Source organism: Bos mutus, chromosome 27 (assembly GCF_027580195.1).
Source record: "Bos mutus isolate GX-2022 chromosome 27, NWIPB_WYAK_1.1, whole genome shotgun sequence".
In the NCBI taxonomy this organism is placed as follows: domain Eukaryota; kingdom Metazoa; phylum Chordata; class Mammalia; order Artiodactyla; family Bovidae; genus Bos; species Bos mutus.
Window position 1 is genome coordinate 3761227 of NC_091643.1, and position 23122 is coordinate 3784348.

Genomic DNA, 23122 nt, shown 5'->3' on the forward strand with positions numbered 1-23122 from the left:
GGTGCGTCTAGCATTGCATTTGCTCATTAGAACGATGCCGTGAGCGAGATGCTGTGATTCGCTTCATTTCGTAGGTGAGGAAACTTTGGCCCCGAGAACTGAAGATACTGTTGAAAGTCACAGACGGTAAACGGGGAGCTCTTCTCATCTCCCCTGCGACCGAGGCTGCTTTCTGCAGGTGACGCAATGGTTCCCCAGAGAAGAAACCATTTGCCCGTCACACAGCTAGTTGAAGGGCAGTGCTGTGCCTGGAATCGTCCTCTGATGGGCCAAGTTTGGCCTGATGACAAATGGGAAGCCCTAGGGAATGACAGTGGAGCATCTCTTAGCACAAACAGTGCTTTGAGAGAGGCTCATCTATTTGCTCAGGAAACCTGGCTTCAGGAAGCCGAGCCTCTCCTTACTGGGATGGACATAGGTACTCTATAGATACCATGTGTAAGACAGGTAACTAGTGAGAACCGACATACAGCGCAGGGGCCTCTACTCGATGCTCTGTGGTGACCTAAATGGAAGGGAGGCCAAAAAAGAGAGGGGGTATACATATACATACAGCCGATTCCCTTTGCGGTACGGTAGAAACTAACCCAACATTGTTAAGCAACTATGTGCCAACAAAAATTTTTTAAAAATGGAATTCAAGAGCGTATTTCTTTGGAAATGTAGGAAGGACATGTTGTCCAGATGAACACACTTGTCTGATTTTGACCATAGAATAATAAATATTTGAGATACGAACATTTCTGGCTTTCTGAAAGTCTGGCCGAATAGTAACCAAAAGAAGAAGAACCATTGTGCTGTTGGGAATCACCCCGTGTGTCAGGCACACGTCCACAGCTGACAGCTTCTGCGCAGAAGCTGAGTCACCAAGATGGCAGAGCCAGCGTGCTCTCCGACCAGAGAGGGCGTGCTCCCTCGAGTATTCTCGTGCATTTACTTGAGACAAGATGGCAAGTGAAGTGGAAGGTATCAAAAAATGACCAAACTTGCTCCCCCAAGCCAGAGGGGCAGCTCACTTCCTGGGGCTGCCTTGCCTACAACTGCCTCATCTCTAGGGGTCCATTTGCCTGGAAAGATGAGAAAAGGTGGGGAGGAAGAAACTGCCCCAGTGAGGAAGACGCTCGGGCAGAAACACCCGGTTCTGCAGGTACCTCCACGTGAGGGTCACTCAGTGGATCCGTACAGACTCACAAAGAAACACGGACTGAAGGGGCCATTAGCACCTACAGGGCTGCCCTTAGGCTACACCCGGGATTTTGTCTCCCTGGAGACAGTTGGTAATGTTTGGAGACAGGCCAGGGATGCTGCTGAACATTTTACAGTGCCCAGATTAGCCCTCCATAGCAAAGGATCATCCATACCCTTGAGTCACTGGTGCCGAGATCGAGAAACCTGCCTGCAAATCTGTTGGGTGAGTGAGGTTCTCACGGCCTCTGGTTCAAAACGCGCTTCCTCTGGCCCGAGCAGGGCCCTGGAGTCCCTCCTCCATACCTCCTTCCATCTGCCCCCCCCCAGTCAGTGTGAGTGACTCCTGGGGGCAGGGTCCGACCGGATTAATCCGCACTAAGGTATGAACAACTGACGGAGCCAGCATGAGCAGGAACAGCTGTATTTTAAGTGACTCATGGATTTAGGGTAAATTCAGCTCCAATCTGGGAAATGTTAGCCAGGAGTCATTAATAACGCAGGCACTTATTTTTAGTAGATGGGTGAGGTGACGAAATTTACAAAGCATTGCTCACCTTTTAAAGTCATAAACAAATCTGTGATGTGGTTCCACTGGGATATAGCCATGAATACTCATTTTTTTTAACTTTTTTTTTTGGCTGTGCCACACAGCTTGTGGGATCTTAGGTCTCCAACCAGGTTCCAATGCAAGACCCTGGCAGTGAAAGGAGAAGTGGAGTCCTAACCACTGGAGCGCCAGGGAATTCGCCGAGTACTGTTTATTACGAGCAATTATTTGTTCTTGGTATTGATCACAATTGCTTTTCATCAAGAGAAGAAACCCTATTAAAAGCCTTCCTGTGCCCCAAACAAAACTCATTTGCTTTCTCTTCATCTCTAATGTTGACTTGTGGGTTTGACATGATTAGGGCCCATTTGTTGGTTATTTGAGGGGCCTTTGCTTCCATAAGTCCCTCGCTGTCTCTTCTCTAGACGCTGTGGGTCTATATTTGGATGGCAGGCTGTGTACGTTTTTATTTAAAGCCAGCAAAGCAGACACAGCCTGAGTGAAATAATTAGCAGTGGGGAGGAGTCTCAGAGTCATTTCTTCTCATTTTGAGGCTCAGAAACAGAAAGTTTTGCCCTTCTGTTTGCAAAGCATGTGATGGTACCAGATAGAAGTGCTTCTCCCTGGGCAAACCTCCGTTAGGGTGGCTTCCCTGGTCACTCCACTCTACTCTCTGGATTCTTTGTCCCTCTGACCGTCATCAAGGGGACACATATGGTAGGTTGGTGGGTAGCACTATTCCATGCCAAGTTTCAGAGGCAAATTAGCCCAACTGGTTCTCAGCTTATGGCTTCTGAATAGTACAATTCAAGGAACAGTGGTGGGTAAAGGGTCCTTTGGGCTCACACTAGTTCAAACACCTCATATATAGGAAGGGAAATGGGAGTCTGAGAAGGTGGCCTAGGTTGGTCAAGGTCAGAGTTTTTTGTTTTGTTTTTTGCCTCACCAGGGCATGTGGGATCTTAGTTCCCCGACAAAGGATTGAACCTGTGCCCCTGAACTGAAAGCATGGAGTCCTAACCACTGGGCCACCAGGGAAGTCCCACGATCAAGGTCGTTTGGACAGTCGCAAGTGAAACCAAGCCTGACCTTCCATGAGTGTGCTGACTTCTGCCACCAAGTTCCACCTGGAGCCTCCCAGGTGACATAGGCAGCACCAAGACCATCTGGGGTGAAGCTGGGTGAAGGCAGGTGGCCCTCATCCTGATGAAGCAACTTCCTAAGAGGTCTTCCAAGAGAAGGAACTGGGTAAGAAATCCTTGTCTGGAGAAGAGGGAACAATAGAGTTGGGTGTGTTATGGAGGCAGGCATACATGCATGCTCAAAAAGCTTCAGTCGTGTCCAGCTCTTTAAAACCCCATGGACTGTAGCCCGCCAGGCTCCTCTGTCCGTGGGATTCTCCAGGCCATAACACTGGAGTGCGCTTCCATGCCCTCCTCCAGGGGACCTTCCTGACCCAGGGGTTGAATCTGAGCCTCTTACGTCTCCTACATTGGCAGGCGGACTCTTTACCAGCAGTGCTACCTGGGAAGCCTGTTATGGGGGCAGTCAGTGGCAAAAGTGCTCGAGAAGCTTTAGTAATAGACTTTCAGTGATGCTTCTTTCACAGACATCCTGAAGGGATGTTTAAAATGAATGGGTAGCTAAGACTGTGCTCCCAGTGTAGCGGGCCCAGGTTCCAACCCTGGTCCAGGAACTAAGATCCCACATGACACTGTGAAGAGTTGGCTGCAACAAAGACCGAAGATCCCATGAGCCACAGCTAACACCTGGTGCAGCCAAAGAAAGAAAGAAAGAAAGAAAAATAAATACTAAAAAAGTCAAGCAAATGGGCAGTTCTCAAGGACCAGGCCTGGAACGTAGGGCTGGAAGACCCATTTCTGAGTCACACCCATGACTCTTTACTTCCTGGACTGTGAAATGCATTGTGGGGGGAAGCTGGATGGCATTTGGTTATGGGATTCAGCAAATGTGCTTGAGCAAGTGACCAGGTCACTGCATTTGTCCCCTTCAGCTTTCCTGGTGGGGCAGTGCATCCGGCCTGGAGATATGAGGGGGACGGTGGTGGGTGGCGGTGCTGGTGGCGTTTGTTTTAATAATATCTGTTTATTTACTTGGCTGAACTGGGTCTCAGCTGCAGCACATGGGGCCTTCGGTTTTCACTGTACATCCGGGTTCTTTAATCGTGGCATTTGAACCCTTGGCTGTGGCACGTGGGATCTCACCCCCTGGCCAGGGATGGCACTGGGGCCTCCTGCGTTGGGAGCTCGGAGTCGTAGCCCCTGGAGCACCAGGGACGTCCCGATGACGGCGTTTATCATCTAGCGCTTGTGCTCCCAGTGCTCCAGCCTTGGCGCTAAGCACGCTGTTTCTTTCCACCTTTACCTTCGTATTGAGATAAACAATAGTCATGCCCATTTCACAGATGAGGAAACTGAGTATTAAGAAAGAGAAGGCCGCGTGCCCAATGTCACAGCTGAAGAACCATACTGGATCCCCAGGGCCGCAACCAGAGGTGCCCTCAACGCCCCCACTGCCTTGTATGGGGTCAGCAGTGTCCATGTGGTTTGGGGCGTTAGGAATGGCTGGTGCAGAGCTAACTGGAGTTGATGGTATAGATGTTTCTGGTCTGGAGACAGTGTCTCCATTGTTTACCTACCCCCTTCCTCCCTTTGAGCCTCTTCTGCATTTAAAAGAAAAACATAAAAGCAAACAAAGAGAAATAAAACAGAGATTCATGAAAAGAATGAAGCAAGGGAGTAAAAAATGAGGCAGGCTTTACAGCAAACAAAAGACAGCTTTTCTGTCCTTTGTAGAAATCATTGAAAGCAATAAAACAAGAGCCAGAGAGAGGGGATCAAGGAGGACCGGAAGCTACTGTTCCCCCCGCCGGGGTGGGGGTGTCTCAGCAAAGAGCTGCAACGCCCCCTCTCTCAGGCGCGGTTGGGGGGCTCTGATGCTCTTCCTGATCTGTTAGCAAGTAGGAGGGACCCACTCACTGCCTCTGAGATGCTCCTTCTCTGGTTTGTAAAGGATGCTTTGTGAAGCAAAGACCACTAGCCTTGAGGAGGGCTTCCTGCTTTCATGTTTTTTGTTTACTCTTGTTGGAATTGAACAAGGACTTGGTAGCTCAAATCATTCTGTTTTAAGCCCTTGTACCTTCAACATGCCTCCTAGAATCATCACCTCATCAACTCAGTTCCAAACCACAGGAAAACATCCTCCATGGGACCTTTTCATCTCTCAGATGCATCGTTAGTCACTGATTTATTCAATCTGGAATGTCTAGGGACAAACCTGTTTTCCTGGCTTAGATGCATAGGGACAGAAGGAAATAAAAAGTCACATCAAATCTGTAGAGCATGCAGTAGAGCATGGTGAGGGGAGGCCAGACAACGTGTGTGCTGAGTGCCCTCCAGGACAATGACTGTCTGCATAGCGCTGTGTGCGACCTTTGTTTTTTATTTTTTAGATCTCTGCCGTTTCACTGTGGACCACAGAACCTGTCACAGAGCACCACCTCCATAAATGCTGGCTGATGTATCTAGATTCTTTCTGCCCCTATTTGACAATAAGGAAAGCAAGACTCCAAGAGCTTAAGCAACTTGCTCAAATTCACAGGGTTAATAAGTGGCAATGGTCTTCCCTGGTGGCTCAGCTGGTAAAGAATCCACCTGCAATGCGGGCGACCTGGGTTCGATCCCTGGGTTGAGAAGATCCCCTGGAGAAGGGAACAGCTCCCCACTCCAGTATTCTGGCCTGGAGAATTCCATGGACTATACAGTCCATGGGGTCGCAAAGAGTCGGACACGACTGAGCAACTTTCACTTTCAATAAGTGGCATACTGGGGATTTGGATCCCAGGACATGTGACTCCAATGTTCTTTTCACTATAGTATGCCACCTCCAGAAGTAACTAGAACCGGTGGGCAAAACAGATCACCCCAGCGCTGTCTGGAGAGGCTGACACTGCTAGGGCAGGTGCAGAGGACTCTAACACATTTCTGAAGAAAAAGATGACTTCTGGATAAAGACCAAGTCCTTGCTGACCTCCCTGACTTCCGGAATATTCCCATGCACGTGCACAGCCCTTTGCGACACAGATGTGTATCCGAATCTGCGCCTCCCTGCTTCCTGGGCAGACAGCTGGACTGCACTTCTGTGTGGCTGCATTCTAGGCAATGGAATGAATGAACACACTGGCCACCCAGCTGGGCATGTGAAACGACTCCATGTATCTTTTCACTTTCTTTTCTCCCTTCTCCAGTTGAAAAGAGAAAATTCTGACGTCCTAGAGGTCAGCATGGTTGGAGGAAAGGCGTCTGGGTCCCCCAGAGGACCATACCAACATCACCTACCAGCCAAGAACACGTGGCATTAGATTAAACATGTGTGCACGCCAAGTTGCTTCAGTTGTGTCTGACTCTCTGTGACCTCATGCGCTGTAGCCCCCACGCTCCTCTGTCCATGGGATTCTCCAGGCAAGAATACTGGAGTGGGCTGCCAGGCCCTCCTCCAGGGGATCTTCTTGACCCAGGGATTGCTGGCATTGGCAGGCACATTCTTTACCACTAGCACCAGCTGGGAAGCCCCTGGATTTAATATGAGTCAGGTATGTAATTCTCTTGTATCAAGTCACTGAGATTTTACGGTTTGCCTGGCTACAGCTGAGAGCACTGTTTTACTAATAGGCCTTTTAGGATTGCAAATAGCTTTCTGGCCTATGATATCATTCCTTTCTTGACAAATGCAACAAGTCAATGGAAGCTTAAAGAGAGTTGTGAAGAATCACAACCATCAAAGCATCTGGGCGGTACCCTGCTGCCTGGGCAGAAGCCCATCGGTTAGGTTCACTGGCTTAGTTTCCCACCTGTAGTTTCAAGGTATTATGTCAGATGGTCTCTAGCTTCCTTCTAAATCTAAGCCTCTATAAGTCTTTTTCGAGGCTGACAAATGTGTACGGCCACAGGTGTTCAGACAGTTATCTCCTGATACTGTGAACCCCTCAAAGGTACGGATTATTTCTTAGTTACATTTATATGCCTAGAATCTAACCTGTTAGATGCTCTAAGGTTGAATTTAATTAGAATTTTTTTGTTGGAAAAAAACTCAAAGAATTTATGAATGTTCTGATTTATGCCAGTGATTTCTTGATCTAATTCGGAGCACAGCATCAAATGATTGAAATTCTCATGAATATTTTCATTATGCATTACTGAGTATGATAGGCTATTTTATATTCATTTGCATAGACGTAATCTTTGAAGAATGATTTTATAATAAAGCTGAAAGACTTTTTTGATTAAAGGTGGTGCCAGCAGTAATTGGTATTCTGATGGCTTCATTTACAGTTCTATTTAGTTGAATAATATAGGGGCATAATTCCTACTTAGAGTTGAGAAAAGTGGAGTACAGAGCATTCAGGATTTTATCATTCTGAATGGCCCTTAACCTGAGGTTCATAAAAGTAGTATTGGGCAAACTAAAAGCAATTTAAAAAGTTTGAATAAGGCCCAAGAGAAACTATAGAATAATACGAGGTAGCTTATGGCACTTTCATGAAGACCTTTAAGTCATCTGGTTTTGGAAAAATAATTTTTTTCTATAGGTTGTATGGAAATATTGGTCATTTCATCCTGCTCATCAAAAATATTGGATTATATATGTTTTCGGTGACTAAAAATAGGCAATGAATTCTGTTTCTTAGAAAATGCAGTTTGGGACTTCTCTAGGGGCTCAGTATTAAGACTTCGTGTTCCCAGGGGTGAGGGTTCAATTCCTGGTCAGGGAACTACTATCCCATTCGCTGCCTCCCCACACCCCCCACCCCCAAAAAAGAAAATGCAATTTGGTGCATAAAAATGCTTTTAAGCACAGAGTTCAAGGGAGGTAGAAGGTTAAGGATTAACAAGAGAGTCTTGGCAGAAAAGTGGGAACCACGATTTGACACTGCACAGACAGAATGCAATCTAACAATGGGAAACCAGTGCGTTGTTAGACTTATTGGCAGCTGCAGGGGGATGGGAGAAGGCAATGGCACCCCACTCCAGTGTTCTTGCCTGGAGAATCCCAGGGACGGGGAGCCTGGTCGGCTGCCGTCTATGGGGTTGCACAGAGTCGGACACGACTGAAGCGACTTAGCAGCAGCAGCAGCTGCAGGGGGATGTGCGTCTCTTCCCATTTTCTGCCCCTCTGTGTGATTATGTCCTGCTCTGTCCCACCTCCTGGGGAGTGCAGCCGTCCAGGAACATGTGAGCGGTATGGACCCTTTGTCTTGCTGGCATAGGAACCCATGCCCATCGAAAATGAAATATTGATACTGCCAACCAGTGTTTTTAGATGCTTATTTTATCAGGGACTGCAGAAAGGAAGAGATTGTATTAAAAATTATCTACTTCCTTTTGCAGGAATTGTTTGTTTCATATGTTATGTTTAGGTGACTCCTTCATTCAATATATCATTCCATAAAATAATAAAGACTAACAAAGGTATTTCTTGGCTCTCACTTGGTACAGAAAGTTCTTTCAGGAAATCCTAAACAAGAAGTGGAATTTGAATGGGATCCTAAAGAGAAGGCAGGAATTACGGGACTGAGCCAAGCAAAGCTGGAAAAACGTAAGCTCACCTGCATTTAAAAACCTACAAACATTCATTTACGTCTGTTTTGTTCCACTGTGGTGCAGTAATTCTATGGGCCACTTCTCACCATTAAACTGACTGTTTCTAATGTCTAGAGCCTACCTGGGCCAGGTATAGCCTGAGGATGACTAGTCTCAGCTGAGCCCCAAGGGGCCTCACCCTGTGTTAGAAGATTTACCTCCATCCACCATCCTCATCACCTTTTTTGAGAAAAGTTCAGTATTTTCAGCATCAGGCAGTCAGTTCAGTTGCTCAGTCATGTCTGACTCTTTGCGACCCCATGGACTGCAGCATGCCAGGCCTCCCTGTCCTTCACCAACTCCTGGAGCTTACTCAAACTCATGTCCATCGAGTCAGTGATGCCATCCAACCATCTCATCCTCTGTCATCCCCTTCTCCTCCCACCTTCAATCTTTCCCAGCATCAAGGTCTTTTCAAATGAGTCAGTTCACATCTGGTGGTCAAAGTATTGGAGTTTCAGCTTCAGCATCAGTCCTTCCAATGAACACCCAGGACTGATCTCCTTTAGGATAGACTGGTTGGATCTCTTGCAGTCCAAGGGACTCTCAAGAGTCTTCTCCAACAGCACAGTTCAAAAACATCAATTCTTCGGCGCTCAGCTTTCTTTATAGTCTAACTCTCACATCCATACTTGACTACTGGAAAAATCATCAGGAGTCTTTCAAGCTCCTTAGGGCTTCCCTAATGGCTGAGTGGTAAAGAATCCATCTACCAATGGAGGAGACCCAGGTTCAATCCCTGGATTGGGATTAAAGGAAAATGCAATTTGGCAGATAAAATGCTTAAAGGCACAGGGTTTAAGGGAGGTAGAAGGTTAAGAATTAACAAGAGGGTCTTGGCAGAAAGGAAGGAAATGGCAACCCACTCCATTATTCTTGCCTGGGAAATCCTTGTAGCCTGGAAGGCTACAGTCCATGGGGTCACAAAAGAGTTGGACACGACTTAAAGACTAAACAACAACAACACCACCGAGTGAGTCAAAGGCGCAGTCCAGAACCATAATGCCATGGGGACTGCCCCCACACAGCCACATTCTCTTGAGGCCTAAAATGGTAGTCATTTAATATACATCCTGGAGAAGGGAAAGGCACCCCACTCCTGTATTCTGGTTTCTGGAGAATTCCATGGACAGAGGAACCTGGCAGGTTCTGAGGAACAGTCCAGGGGGTTGCAAAAAGTCTATGAAAAAAAAACTCTCTTGGGGGGGAACAAACTCCATAACTAAAAGTTTCAAACAACCCAAGCTACTCACTAAAGAAGCGTGGGGTGGCCTTTGGAGCTCAGTGCATGAGCTGATCATTTACAAGAATTTGTAGGACAGAGAAGGAAGTTTCCTTGTGGCTGCTCCATTCCTGAAATGAAAAACGCTGCCCTTGAAGTCCATTCCTGAAGGACTTGATGACCGTGTGATCTGGAGGGGCTCCTGCCCTGATAGGTCTTTGAGGCAAATGAGACGCTGCAGTCCGCTGGTCAGACGAGACTGCAGATGCAGCGGGCTTGTTGTTCCTGGGTGAGTGTGACGAGTCACCTGTTCCTGGGTGAGTGTGACGAGTCACCAACAAGAGCAGAGCACCGCTGATCATGTCTCAGTTTGTCCCTGTTCACCCTAGATTGCTGTTTAGTTGCTAAATTGTGTCTGACTCTTTTGCAATCCCACAGACTATAGCCCACCAGGCTCCTCTGTCTGTGGGATTTCCCAGGCCAGAATACTGGAGTGGGCTGCCACTTCCTTCTCTGGGGGATCTTCCTGACCCAGGGACTTAACTCGTGTCTCCTGCATTGGCAGGAGGATTCTTTACCACTCAGCCACCTGGGAAGCCTGGAACCTTAGATTAATGGTGATATGTTAGATGTCTTTTGTAGGTCCTCAGAGGAAACGCCAGAATGTTATAAATGTTAGAATGAATGTTAGAAAACATTTCCCCAAAGACATCTGATGTGGAAAAAAAACACACCCTGCTAGATGGGTGATTGCTAAGCTTCTGTGTATATCAGAATCACTTGAAGAGCCAGTAAGGAACCCAGAGGCCCAGGTCCTTGTCATTACCTAAGCTGTAGGAATGGAGCTGGTTTTGCCTTTTTTTATAACCAAAATTTCCAATGATTCTGATACCTCACCACCAAGTTTGAGAACACCTGTTCTTTTCTCAACACTTAGATGTGCACTAGAGGAGTTAAAAAAACCACAAAGATGCCAGAGGCTCCACTCTAGACCCAGTGGGCTGGACTCTCTCAGGCAGAATGTGGGCGTTGGTATTTTCAAATAGGTGACTAGGGTGGGAAGCCTGGGCTGAGACCCACTGTGTCCAGATTGAGGTTCTCAGACTGAGTTATGCTTCAGAAGCACCTGGACAGTTTTAAAAGAACACTGGATCTTGAGTCCACACCTAGACAGTCTGATTAGGTTGGCCTGGGGGTGCCATGAGCATCGAGATCTTACAAAGCTCCCAGGGGGACTGGAATGTGCATTCAGATCGAGCAGAACAAGGCTGTCTGTCCTCCACCAAAAAGGGGACTCTGCTTTGATAAGTGGAGGGCAAACTGCTTAATCCAGCTTCCATGGAAACTCATTATAAACACACATCTTAGCATGATAAAGAGTAAGAACTTCAGTTAAGAAAAACAAAATGAGACCTCAGTAACCCTGGGGGTTCAGATGGTAAAGAATCCACCTGCAATGCAGGAGACCCAGGTTTGATCCCTGGGTCAGGAAGATCTCCTGGAGGAGGGCATGGCAACCCACTCTAGTATTCTTGCCTGGAGAATCCCATGGACAGAGAAGCCTTGTGGGCTACAGTCTATGGGGTCACAAAGAGTTAGACATGACTGAACGACTAACACTTTTGCTTCACTCCAATGTAATGTAAACCCCACTATTACCTTCTTTTTTGTTTCTCCACAAATTAATTATTGTCTTTAACTCCAAAAACAAAATAGTGGGCAATCAAAAGCTCTGTAAGATTGGACTTTTAAAAGGTTATATGGTGAGAAAAATGTCTTTTAAAGTAACTCTCTGCTTGGCAGCGTTTTAAAGATATACTTGGAAAGCAATGGTGGGACTTCCAAGGCAGTCCAGTGGTTAAGACTGTGCTTTCGAGACACATGTACCCCAGTGTTCATCGCAGCACTGTTTACAATAGCTAGCACACGGAAGCAACCTAGATGTCCATCGACAGATGAATGGATAAGGAAGTTGTGGTACGTATACACAATGGAATATTACTCAGCTATTAAAAAGAACCCATTTGAGTCCGTTCTAATGAGTTGGACAGATTGCCTGATGAACTATGGGTAGAGGTTCATGACATTGTACAGGAGACAGGGATCAAGACCATCCCCAAGAAAAAGAAATGCAAAAAAGCAAAATGGTTGTCTAAGAAGGCCTTACAAATAGCTGTGAAAAGAAGGGAAGTGAAAAGCAAAGGAGAAAAGGAAAGATATAAGCATCTCAATGCAGAGTTTCAAAGAATAGCAAGGAGAGATAAGAAAGCCTTCCTCAGCGATCAATGCAAAGAAATAGAGGAAAACAATAGAATGGGAAAGACTAAAGATCACTTCAAGAAAATTAGAATAAATAAATTTAAATAAAAAAAAAAGAAAATTAGAGATACCAAGGGAACATTTCATGCAAAGATGGGCTCAATAAAGGACAGAAATGGTAGGGACCTAACAGAAGCAGAAGATATTAAGAAGAGGTGGCAAGAATACTCAGAAAAACTGCAAAAAAGATTTTCACCACCTGGATAATCACAACGGTGTGATCACTCAACTAGAGCCAGACATCCTGGAATGTGAAGTCAAAGGGGCCTTAGGAAGCATCACTACAAACAAAGCTAGTGGAGGTGATGGAATTCCAGTTGAGCTATTTCAAATCCTGAAAAGATGATGCTGTGAAAGTGCTGCCCTCAATATGCCAGCAAATTTGGAAAACTCAGCAGTGGCCACAGGACTGGAAAAGGTCCGTTTTCATTCCAATCCCAAAGAAAGGCAGTGCCAAAGAATGCTCAAACTACTGCACAATTGCACTCATCTCACACGCTAGTAAAGTAATGCTTAAAATTCTCCAAGCCACGCTTCAGAAATATGTGAACTGTGAACTTCCAGATATTTAAGCTGGTTTTAGAAGCGGCAGAGGAACCAGAGATCAAATTGCCAACATCTGCTGGATCATGGAAAAAGCAAGAGAGTTCCAGAAAAACATCTATTTCTGCTTTATTGACTATGCCAAAGTCTTTGACATTGTGGATCACAATAAATTGGAAAATTCTTCAGGAGATAGGCATACCAGACCACCTGACCTGCCTCTTGAGAAACCTGTATGCAGGTCAGAAAGCAACAGTTAGACCTGGACATGGAACAACAGACTCGTTTCAAATAGGAAAAGGAGTACGTCAAGGCTGTATATTGTCACCCTGCTTATTTAACCTATATGCAGAGTGCATCATGAGAAATGCTGGGCCGGAGGAAGCACAGGCTGGAATCAAGATTGCTGGGAGAAATATCAATAACCTCAGATACGCAGATGACACCACCCTTATGGCAGAAAGTGAAGAATTAGAAAGCCTCTTGATGAAGGTGAAAGAGGAGAGTGAAAAAGTTGGCTTAAAGCTCAACATTCAGAAAACGAAGATCATGGCATCCGGTTCCATCACTTCATGGGAAATAGATGGGGAAACAGTGGAAACAGTGGCTGACTTTTATTTTTGGGCTCCAAAATCACTGCAGATGGTGATTGCAGCCATGAAATTAAAAGACACTTACTCCTTGGAAGGAAAGTTATGACCAACCTAGACAGCATATTGAAAAGCAGAGACATTACTTTCCCAACAACTGTCCATCTAGTCAAGGCTATGGTTTTTCCAGTGGTCATGTATGGATGTGAGAGTTGGACTAAAAAGAAAGCTGAGCACCGAAGAATTGATGCTTTTGAACTGTATGTAGTGTTGGAGAAGACTCTTGAGAGTCCCTTGGACTGCAAGGAGATCCAACCAGTCCATCCTAAAGGAGATCAGTCCTGAATATACATTGGAAGGACTGATGCTAAAGCTGAAACTCCAATACTTTGGCCACCACATGCGAAGAGCTGACTCATTTGAAAAGACCCTGATGCTGGGAAAGATTGAAGGCAGGAGGAGAAGGGGATGACAGAGGATGGGATGGTTGGATAGCATCACCAACTCAATGCACATGGGTTTGGGTGGACTCCAGGAGTTGGTGATGGAGAGGGAGGCCTGGTGTGCTGCGGTTCATGGGGTTGCAAATAGTCGGACATGACTGAGTGACTGAACTGAACTGAATGAGTTGGATGAAACTGGAGCCTATTATACACAGTGAAGTAAGTCAGAAAGAAAACCACCAATACAGTGTATTAACACATATATATGGAATTTAGAAAGATGGTAATGATGACCCTATATGCAAGACAACAAAAGAGACACAGATGTAGAGAACAGACTTTTGGACTCTGTGGGAGAAGACGAGGGTGGGATGGTTTGAGAGAATAGCATCAAAACATGTATATTACCACATGTGAAACAGATGAACAGTCCAAGTTCAATGCATGAAGCAGGGCACTCAAAGCTGGTGCTCTGGGACAACACAGAGGGATGGGGTGGGGAGGCAGGCAGGAGGGGGTTCAGGACGGGGGGACACATGTACACCCATGGCTGATTCATGTCAGTGTATGGCAAAAACCACTACAATATAGTAAAGTAAATAGCCTCCAATTATAATAAATAATTTTATTTTTTTTAAAGACTCTGTGCTTGCACTGCAAAGTGCTCAGGTTCAATCCCTGGTCAGGGAATTGAGATTCCACATGTGGCATGGCACGGGAAAAAAGTAAAAAATAAAGAAATAAACAAGGCAATGGTGATGGAAATGTAATGGAAATAAATCGAAAAGAAAAAAAAATGAGACTTCATAACTAAAGTCATTTAACCCACAGTTTACTACGATTTGAGAGCAGAGTGTCCAAACACTCAACTGTCTGCCATAGTGACCTTGGGCAGGTGACTTCACTGTGGTCCCCTTTGCCTGCTGATGTATGAAGTGTGAGGGCTGGAGGGATAACTCCCAGCTCGGCATCTGCACCACGACAGATGCGCCTGCATCCCACAGGCTGGACAGCTGGACGTCTGCTCTAGGTTTCCCTTCTACAGCACAGAAAATTCCAGAGCAAGAATGTCAAGATGGCCATGACTTAAAAGCCAAGAGGGATAAAACATGAGCCTGGGACTGTCAGCTGGGGGTGGCACAGAAAAGTAACTCTTGGCTCATTTCAAACAAAAATACATCATGTGTTCATTAGGGGCCAAATTACTGCTGGGAAAAAAACGACTTTCAGTTCTTTTGAAGGACTTTGGGAGAACAGGGAGGAAGATCCGTCCTGAAAGAACAGGACTCTGCCAGGTTAGGGTTGATATTTGTGACCATCAGCAGAAGCTGAGTTGAGAGCTGTGGGCAGTTCCTGGTTACGGGGGAGCAGAGATGAATTTGTCAGGATGGCGGATGCTGAGGGGAGATTGGCGACAGTGGGGTGGGGCAGGGAGAGAGGGCCAGGTGTGGGGGTCTAGAAGACAAATATTGTAAAGGGGCTTCTGGGCAGCAGTACAGGGGTTGCTGAACAGGAAATACATTTTTCCTTTACTCTCATGTTCCCACCTTTCAATTCATAAAGTCCCCCCCCCCCTTTCTTTTTAACTTGTCATCTTTCTGACCCCCCTCTGGCTGCAGCTCAAATTTGGAAAGTGGTCCAGAAGCAAATGTCTTTGGGTGCCCAGGAAATTTTGAGGGAAGGTTTTCACGAATCTGGTTGAATTTGGTGAGATGTCATGAATTTGGTTTCCTTCACAAAGTCCCGTATTTTTCGGGAGGAAGTCTCTCTTCCGGGAGCAGTTCAGGAAGTTAAGGAGGTGAGGGATGGGAGGGAGACAAGAGACAGAGTCCAAGAGGCCAGCTCTTCCTCAGGAGGATGATGGACCAAGGTCCAGCGTCCTGTATCCATTCCTATTGTAGAAAGTGTCACTGTGCCTCCTAGTCCCTGAGAAAAAGTATTTGCTATCGTGTTAAAGAAAAGAATGTGTGAGCTGCACAGAAATTCTCTTTCTGTGTGTGAAGGGTTTTTTATTTTTTATTTTTGGCTGCAGGGCATGCAGGACTTCCCCAAGCCAGGATGGAACCCGTGTGTGTGTGTGTGTGTGTGTGTGTGTGTGTGTGTGTGTGTGTGTGGTTTCCCTGATTTTCCCTTGTTATGGTGGAACCTGGAGGGAACCTAGAGCTGAGGTGCTGGTCTCCTCTCTTCCAGAGGCGGGACAGCCGGCAGGGGCTCTCACTCTTCTGTTTGGTGTGTGATGGGGGAAAATGTAAAATGATAAGCAGTCATGGTTTTCCATTCGTTTCTCAGGTGAGCTCCTTAGACAGGAAGCTCTGTTTTGCTGAGCGGGGTCTCAGAGGGGGACGGACACCGGAGAAGCGGTGCGAGGGGCCACCCTCTCCCGAAGGAGTGGGCCGGTGGAGAAGGGGCGGTGTGGGGGCGGGGCTCCTGGCTGGGGGCGGGGCTCCCAGCGTGGGGGCTGGACTCCCGGCTCCGGGCAGGGTCTGCAGTCCCCCCACTCCCCTGGGGCTTCCGCAGCTACCTGAGGAGTGAAGAGAAGAGATGGATGGGGAGAGTTTTATTTATTTATTTTTTAAATTTTATTTTATTTTTAAACTTTACATAAAGGTCTCTGTGATTCATCTGCTGCAGCCTCCTCCTTGCCCTCAACGTATTTGGGAAGCCTGGCGTTTCCTTTCTTGCTGACCTGTGGTGAGATTTTGGTTGCTTTGAGGAGGGGACCCATGCTTCCTTGGTGATCAGTGGTAAAGAATCCACCTGCCAATGAAGCAGACCCACGTTCGATCCCTGGGTAGGAAAGATCCCCTGGAGAAAGAAATAGCAACCCGCTCCCGTGTTCTTGCCTGGAGAACCCCATGGAACCTGGCGTGCTACAGTCCATGGGGTGGCGACCTGTCAGACAGGACTTAGGGACTGAACAACAGCAACCACAATCACCATCATGCTGGGGATGGGGCAAGAGGCCCCATTGCTTCCTGGGCTAAATACCCAAGAGATAAAAGCCAGGTTTCCATTTGTGATTGGCACCAGGAGACATAAGAGACACGGGTTCAATTCCTGGGTCAGAAAGATCCCCTGGAGGAGGAAATAGCAACCCACTCCAATATTCTTGCCTGGAGAATCCCGTGGACAGAGGAGCCTGGTGGGCTGCAGTCCATGGGGTCACTAAGAGTCAGACATGACTTCACACACACATACAACAACCACCTCCGACAGCAGAGCTAGCTATCTGGGCAAATTGATATTTTTCTTTCTCCAAAACTATCTGTGGCCACATTGTCATGTGCATAGCTGGCTCTCTGAAATCTGAGGCCACGTTTTATTTTTGACCACGACTGGGGAAACAGGAATTCAGAAGAAAATGCACTAAGGCTTCAGATGCCCCTTCCGAATAATTACACCAGGAGTGCATAACCGGACAGTTCAAGCTCCTCGTTCACGGAGCAACGTGGGGAAGGAAGCGAAGCCACGTCTGGCCTCTGTGCATGGCCCTTGCTGGGAGACCAGTGCGCAGACCTGGGTGTGGCTGTCCTGACTTTGGCAGGAGGGACAGACGGACAGCCAGCTCTGCCAGGTTTCCCCGCCCTGCCCTCTGAGGCTAGGGCCAGGGTGCCATGGGGGTGTGGTTGGTGCATAAAGGGTGCTTGTTGAGATAACCTTCCCCCTTAACCAGTCATGCCTGTGTCTAAATGGAAAGAAGTATGTGTTGGAGTAGAAGTACTAACACATCCCAAGGACCCACTGAGTTCTGACCCAAGAGATTTCTTAGCTGGAGAACAGAGACAGAAGTCCTCACTAGAGCTCCCTGTATCTAAACTGGAAATTTCTGTTTGTCAGGAATGTCATAGCATCACGTTCACAGCTCACCTGTAAACGGTACAAAATAGAAATTATACACACCAAGAAAGAGAGAGAAAAGAATTAAGCAAACGTGATAAAAGGTTAACATTGGAGGACTCTGGGTATTCTCTGAACTCATCTCACAAACTTTCTGTTAGTGTGAAATTACTTCAAAAGAAGACACATTTTTAAAAGGTCAAATATTGCCATAAACAAAAAGGAGAGATGGATACTGAAATGGGAAAAAGTTTTGTAACATTTATGACATGATAAATTAAATCCTTAATATATAAATTATAAGAAAAAGACTAACAGTACAATAGAAAAGTTACAAAAGAAGACATTTAAGTGGCCAATTGTGTGTGTGTGTGTGTATAGTCAAATCTATTATTAATAAGAAACATGTAAAGTTTTGGAAAACTTTGATACACACTATGATAAAACTTTGCCTAATTAATTGCCTTTCTTAAAAGTAAACTACTGAAAATCCCCAAAGTTAGAGGGTATGTGATGAAATGGACATTGCACTGCTGTTTGGTCCAGTAACTTCGCTACAATTTGTCAATAGAAAAGGTTTTTAAAGATGTTCAGTTCCTTTGACCCAGAATTTTCTTTCTTTCTTTTTTTTTTAACTTAGGAGAATCTATCCTGTGAAAATAAAGATTGATGTCAAATTATTTATACTGAGGTTCATTATAACATTATTTATAATAATATTGTATTAAAAGCCAGACATGCAGGGTCTGTATCACTGTTTTATGGGTCACTAAGTAGCTGTGAACAGAATCTTGTTTTAGAAGAGCGTTTATATTGATGGGAAATGCTAACAACATGCAAGCTGTTAGCATTTGCTCTCTCTGAGTGGTGTCCTTATCTGGCTGTGAACAACCTCTGACCCTGTGAGGGGGTAACCTACAGAGGTCACAGAGGTCACAGGACAGGAGCTCATCTGTGGTTCTATCTCTGAAGGGATGGAGTGGTCATCAGGGAGAGTCTACACTAAGACGGCCACCTTGGAACATGCCATGGGCTTCACAATAAAACCCTAGTGGCTTAGACAGTAGACAGTCTGCCTGCCATGCAGGAGACCCAGGTTCGATCCCTGGGTCAGGAAGATCCCCTGGAGAGGGGGAATGGCAACCCACTCCAGTAGTCTTGCCTGGAGAATTCCATAGACAGAGGAGCCTGGTGGGCTACAGTCCAAGGGGTCACAAAGAGTCGGACACGACTGAGTGACTAGCACTTCACTTTCTTTCACGATAAACCACCGACCTTTCCCAACTTAGATGTATTGTTTGACTCATAAAAACCTATCCATTAACATAGTCTCAAAATACAAAAAACCTTTCTCCAGGGCGCCTTTTTTCTCTACACTCAACCATCAAGGTACTCATGCCTGACTTTATGAAAATGTGATTTATAGATGTTCAAATCTAAGTGCAACCTAATCTTAAGAGTGGAGGCAGAATTAGAGATGAGCTAGTCTCACTTTCTCATTTAATTGATAAGAGATTGAAGCTCTAGAGAGATTAGGTGACTTGCATGGTTATTATCTTGAATATAATAAATGCTTGTTCAAGTAATGAGAATACAAAATCCACAATGGGCAACCGGACAATGCATATGGGCCAGCAAGTTATGGGTGAAGAAACACAGTGGCCAACAAACATGCAAAAGCGTTTCAACCTCGGGAGTAGTAAGAAATGTGAATTTTCATCCTGTTTAACGAACGAGCACAAGGGCCGTGACGGAGGGTATCAGGTCAGAGTCTTCTCTGCAGGGCAGAGCGGGGCTTGTGCCCCACCTACTGCCTCTTCTGTTGCCCCCAACCTCCCCCCTACACAAGATGCTGGGGAGGTCAAAGAACGCTTCCCTTCACGCCCGCCTACACCACCAACAAATATGCTTGTTCTCCTCTTTGAAAAAGCAAACACACACAACCACAAGCATGGAGACACTGAGGCTCTCACGGTGAACGCCCTGGGCCGAGGACCGGGGGCTCTGGTCTGTCCCATCCCGCCCTCCTCCCCTCGCCCCAGGACACACAGAATAGGATTCCCCAAGCGAGAGAAAGGAGAGGGCCAAGGCCGCCGCGGGTCAGCTGGACGCACAACGGGCCACGCAGAAGAGTCATGGGTCCCTCCGCTGGGAGGCCTGTGATTCACGGGCAGCCTCATCGCGGGCTGACCTCCTGTCCCACCCTGACTCCCTGAACCAGCTCGGAGCACACGGAACAGCCCCGTTTCTGCCTCTCCAGGCACGTTTCCAGGAGTCCCAGTTCTTAGTTCCCATCTCATCAAGGCTCAAAGCCTCTCACTTGGGTATTTAAAATTACAGACATTTATATCTTAGAACCAACTCTCCTATGGTGCGAATCATGATTTTATGCAAAGTGGAGCTCATTACAATGACATAAATGTTAGCAGAGTCCCCTCAGATTGCCTAGGAAGCTGTGCTTAATACCAGACCAGGAAAACGGGGGTTCCCAACCCCCAGGGCCACAGGCCGGTGCTGGTTCATGGGGTGTTAGGCACCAGGAGGCGAGCAGGGGCGAGAGCAGAGCTTGGTCTGTATTCACAGCTGCCCCCGTTGTTTGTGTTACCGCCTGAGGTCTGCCTCCTGTCAGCTCAGCACGATCCGACGCAGGATCATATACGATCTCCTATAGGCTCCAGGCCCTCCCAGGAGGCCCTAGTGGAAAGAACCCACCTGCCAGTGCAGGAGATGTAAGAGATGTGGGCTCGATCCCTGGGTCAGGAAGATCCCCTGGAGGAGGGCGTGGCGACCCACTCCAGTATTATAGCCTGGAGAATCCCATGGGCAGAGGAGCCTGGAGGGCTACGGTCCATGGGGTCGCAGAGTTGGACACGACGGAAGTGACTCAGCACGCAGCACTCACAGGATCGTAAAAGCATGAACGCTACTGTGCTTGAACCATCCTGAAACCACCCTTCTCCCGCCCTGGTCTGTGGAAAAACCGTCTTGCACGAAACCAGTCCCTGATGCCAAAAAGGATGGGAACCGTTGCAATAAAATATGGTATCAGGGCACTTCCCTCCTCCCCTCTAAGAATCTGTATTTTCGGAGATTTCATGTGGTCCTGATATTAAGTAGGTTAAGGCAGAGCAATGAGAACACTGCAGCAAGACATGACTCCTCGCAGCTGATATTAAGTAGCTCCAAAAAATAAACAATTCTTCTTTTGAGTGAATGAAAAATACAGAAACTTCATAAGTGGTGTGGCTGAAGGCTTTTTTTTTTTTTTTTTCCAATCTGAAAATGCTGGTCTGCTGTTTTAGCAAAACAGATTCAGTGTTCTTACTCCTGTTCAATTTAAAAATTGGTTTTCTTTTCATAAAGGTTAATTGATTTCCTGTATTGCATAACAGCGATATTGCCCATTATGTGTTTCAGACAGAAAATATGCATATTTGCCCTTTAAGTTATGCTTCTAAAGCCAGCACTTAGTTCTGATGACTTACAGCTTTATTACGGTCTCCTTTTAGATTTCTTAAAATAAACACGCAGCTCGAGACCATAGGAAAAGACAGAGGAAAAAGGACACTTTTATTTCATCCACAAACAGGGCGTCTAAAGCAATGATTTTCTCTGCTGAGCCCATTAGCATAGACTGAGCATATGTGTGTGTGGATCGATTTCTTTTGAAAATAGAACTGCCGTTCGTTTCTGTGTCATGAAGCAAATGCTGGGAAGCAAAAACTTCCTCCACCACAGGGAGGTAATGGGTTCCAGCCCAGCCTTCAGGGACGGCATTCTGCATCCCTAGACTGGCTGAAAGCTGGCTTAATCTAGAACCATCCTACGCTGAGCCCGGAATTCCCAGCTTGGTCCTGGAGATGAGCTGGCTCAGCCTGGGGATTCTGCTCAACCAAAGACTATGCTGACTTCTAGACCAAGAGTCAGCGAACGATGGTCCTCGGGCCAATGCTGGCCTGCTGCCTGTTTTGTAAATAAAGTTTTATTGAGACACAGCCAAGCCTATTTATGTACCACCCATGGCTTTTCATGCTACGGTGGTAGAGTTGCCCGTGGCATAGAAATGGGGCTGGGTGTGTTTTGGTCCCTGTTCCTGAGAACTAAGCTGGGAAGATGAGATGGGTTCCCAGGCCCTCACTCCCTACAGGTGTGAATCACTCTGGTGTGCCTGGGTGCTCCGTCTTTTGGCTGCTCCAGGAACTCGAGTGTGGATGGGCAGAGAGGCAGGGAATGATGTTGGAGATGTACGCTACGGGCATTTGTGAGCGTGTAAGCTTGCAGAGGGCTGAGGTCTGTGGGGACCTGCCCTGCTGCCATGGTAACCAAACAAACGTCCCAGGGTTGGGGCTGGGCTGGAAGGTGTGTTATAAACTGACAGTCCATGGCCGAGTCCAGTCAGCAGATATATTTTGACTGGCCTATGGATCCTTGATTTTTTTTTAAATATGTTAACCGCTTATATTTAGAAACGGGGATATTTCAGTCTAAATCTGGATTTCCAGCTTCCCTTGAAAATTTGAAATCTCTGGACACACTGGGCTCCCTCCCTGCTGTCGGTGATGGTCTGGGGTGGAGGAGGGTTTTCTCTTCGGAGAGAACCTGGCTCTCCTGTCCTGGGCGTTTGCCTTTCCCGACACCCAGCTGTTTCAGGCCTGGCTGTTTTCTGCCTGGCCGCTGGGGCCTCTGAGCTTGCAATCTCAGCTCTGTGCGTTGCACAGAGAATGCGTGTTATCGCAACCTTCTGTTCCTAGGGGTGGGGAGGCATTCTTTCTCTCCTCTGCCCCTTGCTAAGAGTTTCTGGCTCACATTGCCTTGCGTGCTTTGAACATATTCTATCCTGACTCTGCTGCTGGGTCTTCCATTTAGGAGGAGGCCTGAACTCAGCGGCCACTGAGTACATAGAGCCACTTCTTATATAATGTGAAAGGAAACGTATCGGGTGTGAGAGGATGACCCTGAGAAGGAGGGAAACTAGGCTTTCTCTGGGAATTACCATTTCCTCTCATCATGTTTCTGGTGATGCTGCATCTCACAGCTTCTGAGAAACCCGGAAGTGCGTTTGTTGGGATGTAGCCACGGGATATATTTGGGTGTTTTTCTTCCCGCCTCCCCACCCTTCATGGAAATCTTCAGTAAAAGGTAAAAGATTTATACAAGCTCAAGAGAAACTAGAACATGGATATATTTGCATTTAATAGCATTCGTTGACTTGGACATAACTGTTGCTAAGACTCAGGCTGGCCTTTCAGGAAGCCTGTATGTCTCTCTGGGTGGAACAGAAAAGGAGGCACACAAAGAAAAGAAACCAGGTACCTGTCATACTGTTGGGAGTCATGGGTTAGTGATCATTCTGCGCCCCTTCTTTCACTGACATCTCCTATGGAGAAAAAGACAAGAGAAACAGCATGGGTTAGAACCTGCGCTTTCCATAAGGCTTCTGTTCCAAACAATAGCACGTGCATTAATTAGCTTGAGGTGATTTGTTACTTTCAACTCAGGACAGAGGACCGTGAAACAGGGGTGGGCTGTGTCATACACGTAAGCTTACAAGACCTTTCAACTTTCATCTCAGGGATCCTTCTATAAACATGTCTTTATAGTAATATTTCATTCAAGGTCACATGCCTATTTTCCATCTCGAGTTTTTAAGAAAGCACCAGTCGAGTGGACTTGCTGTTTTTCCCAAGAGTGGCTCAGATGTGTTAGCGTCTTCAACCCAGATCCTTGCGTCTCCAGGTGTGGCCTGTGGGGCAGCAGTGTAACATCGCTGGGAG

General features: G+C 46.7%; 1 protein-coding gene across 7 annotated transcripts in view; it reads right to left on the bottom strand.

The window, feature by feature from the left end:
* THRB (thyroid hormone receptor beta) overlaps positions 1-23122 on the bottom strand; it is a 439267-nt gene that overhangs the window by 92495 nt on the left and 323650 nt on the right. For all 7 annotated transcript variants that reach the window (XM_070364186.1, XM_070364190.1, XM_070364183.1 and 4 more), the window contains exon 3: positions 22662-22725. In XM_070364186.1, the coding sequence (XP_070220287.1) occupies positions 22662-22683 (22 nt within the window). In that variant the 5' untranslated portion in view covers positions 22684-22725. The remainder of the gene's footprint in view (positions 1-22661; positions 22726-23122) is intronic.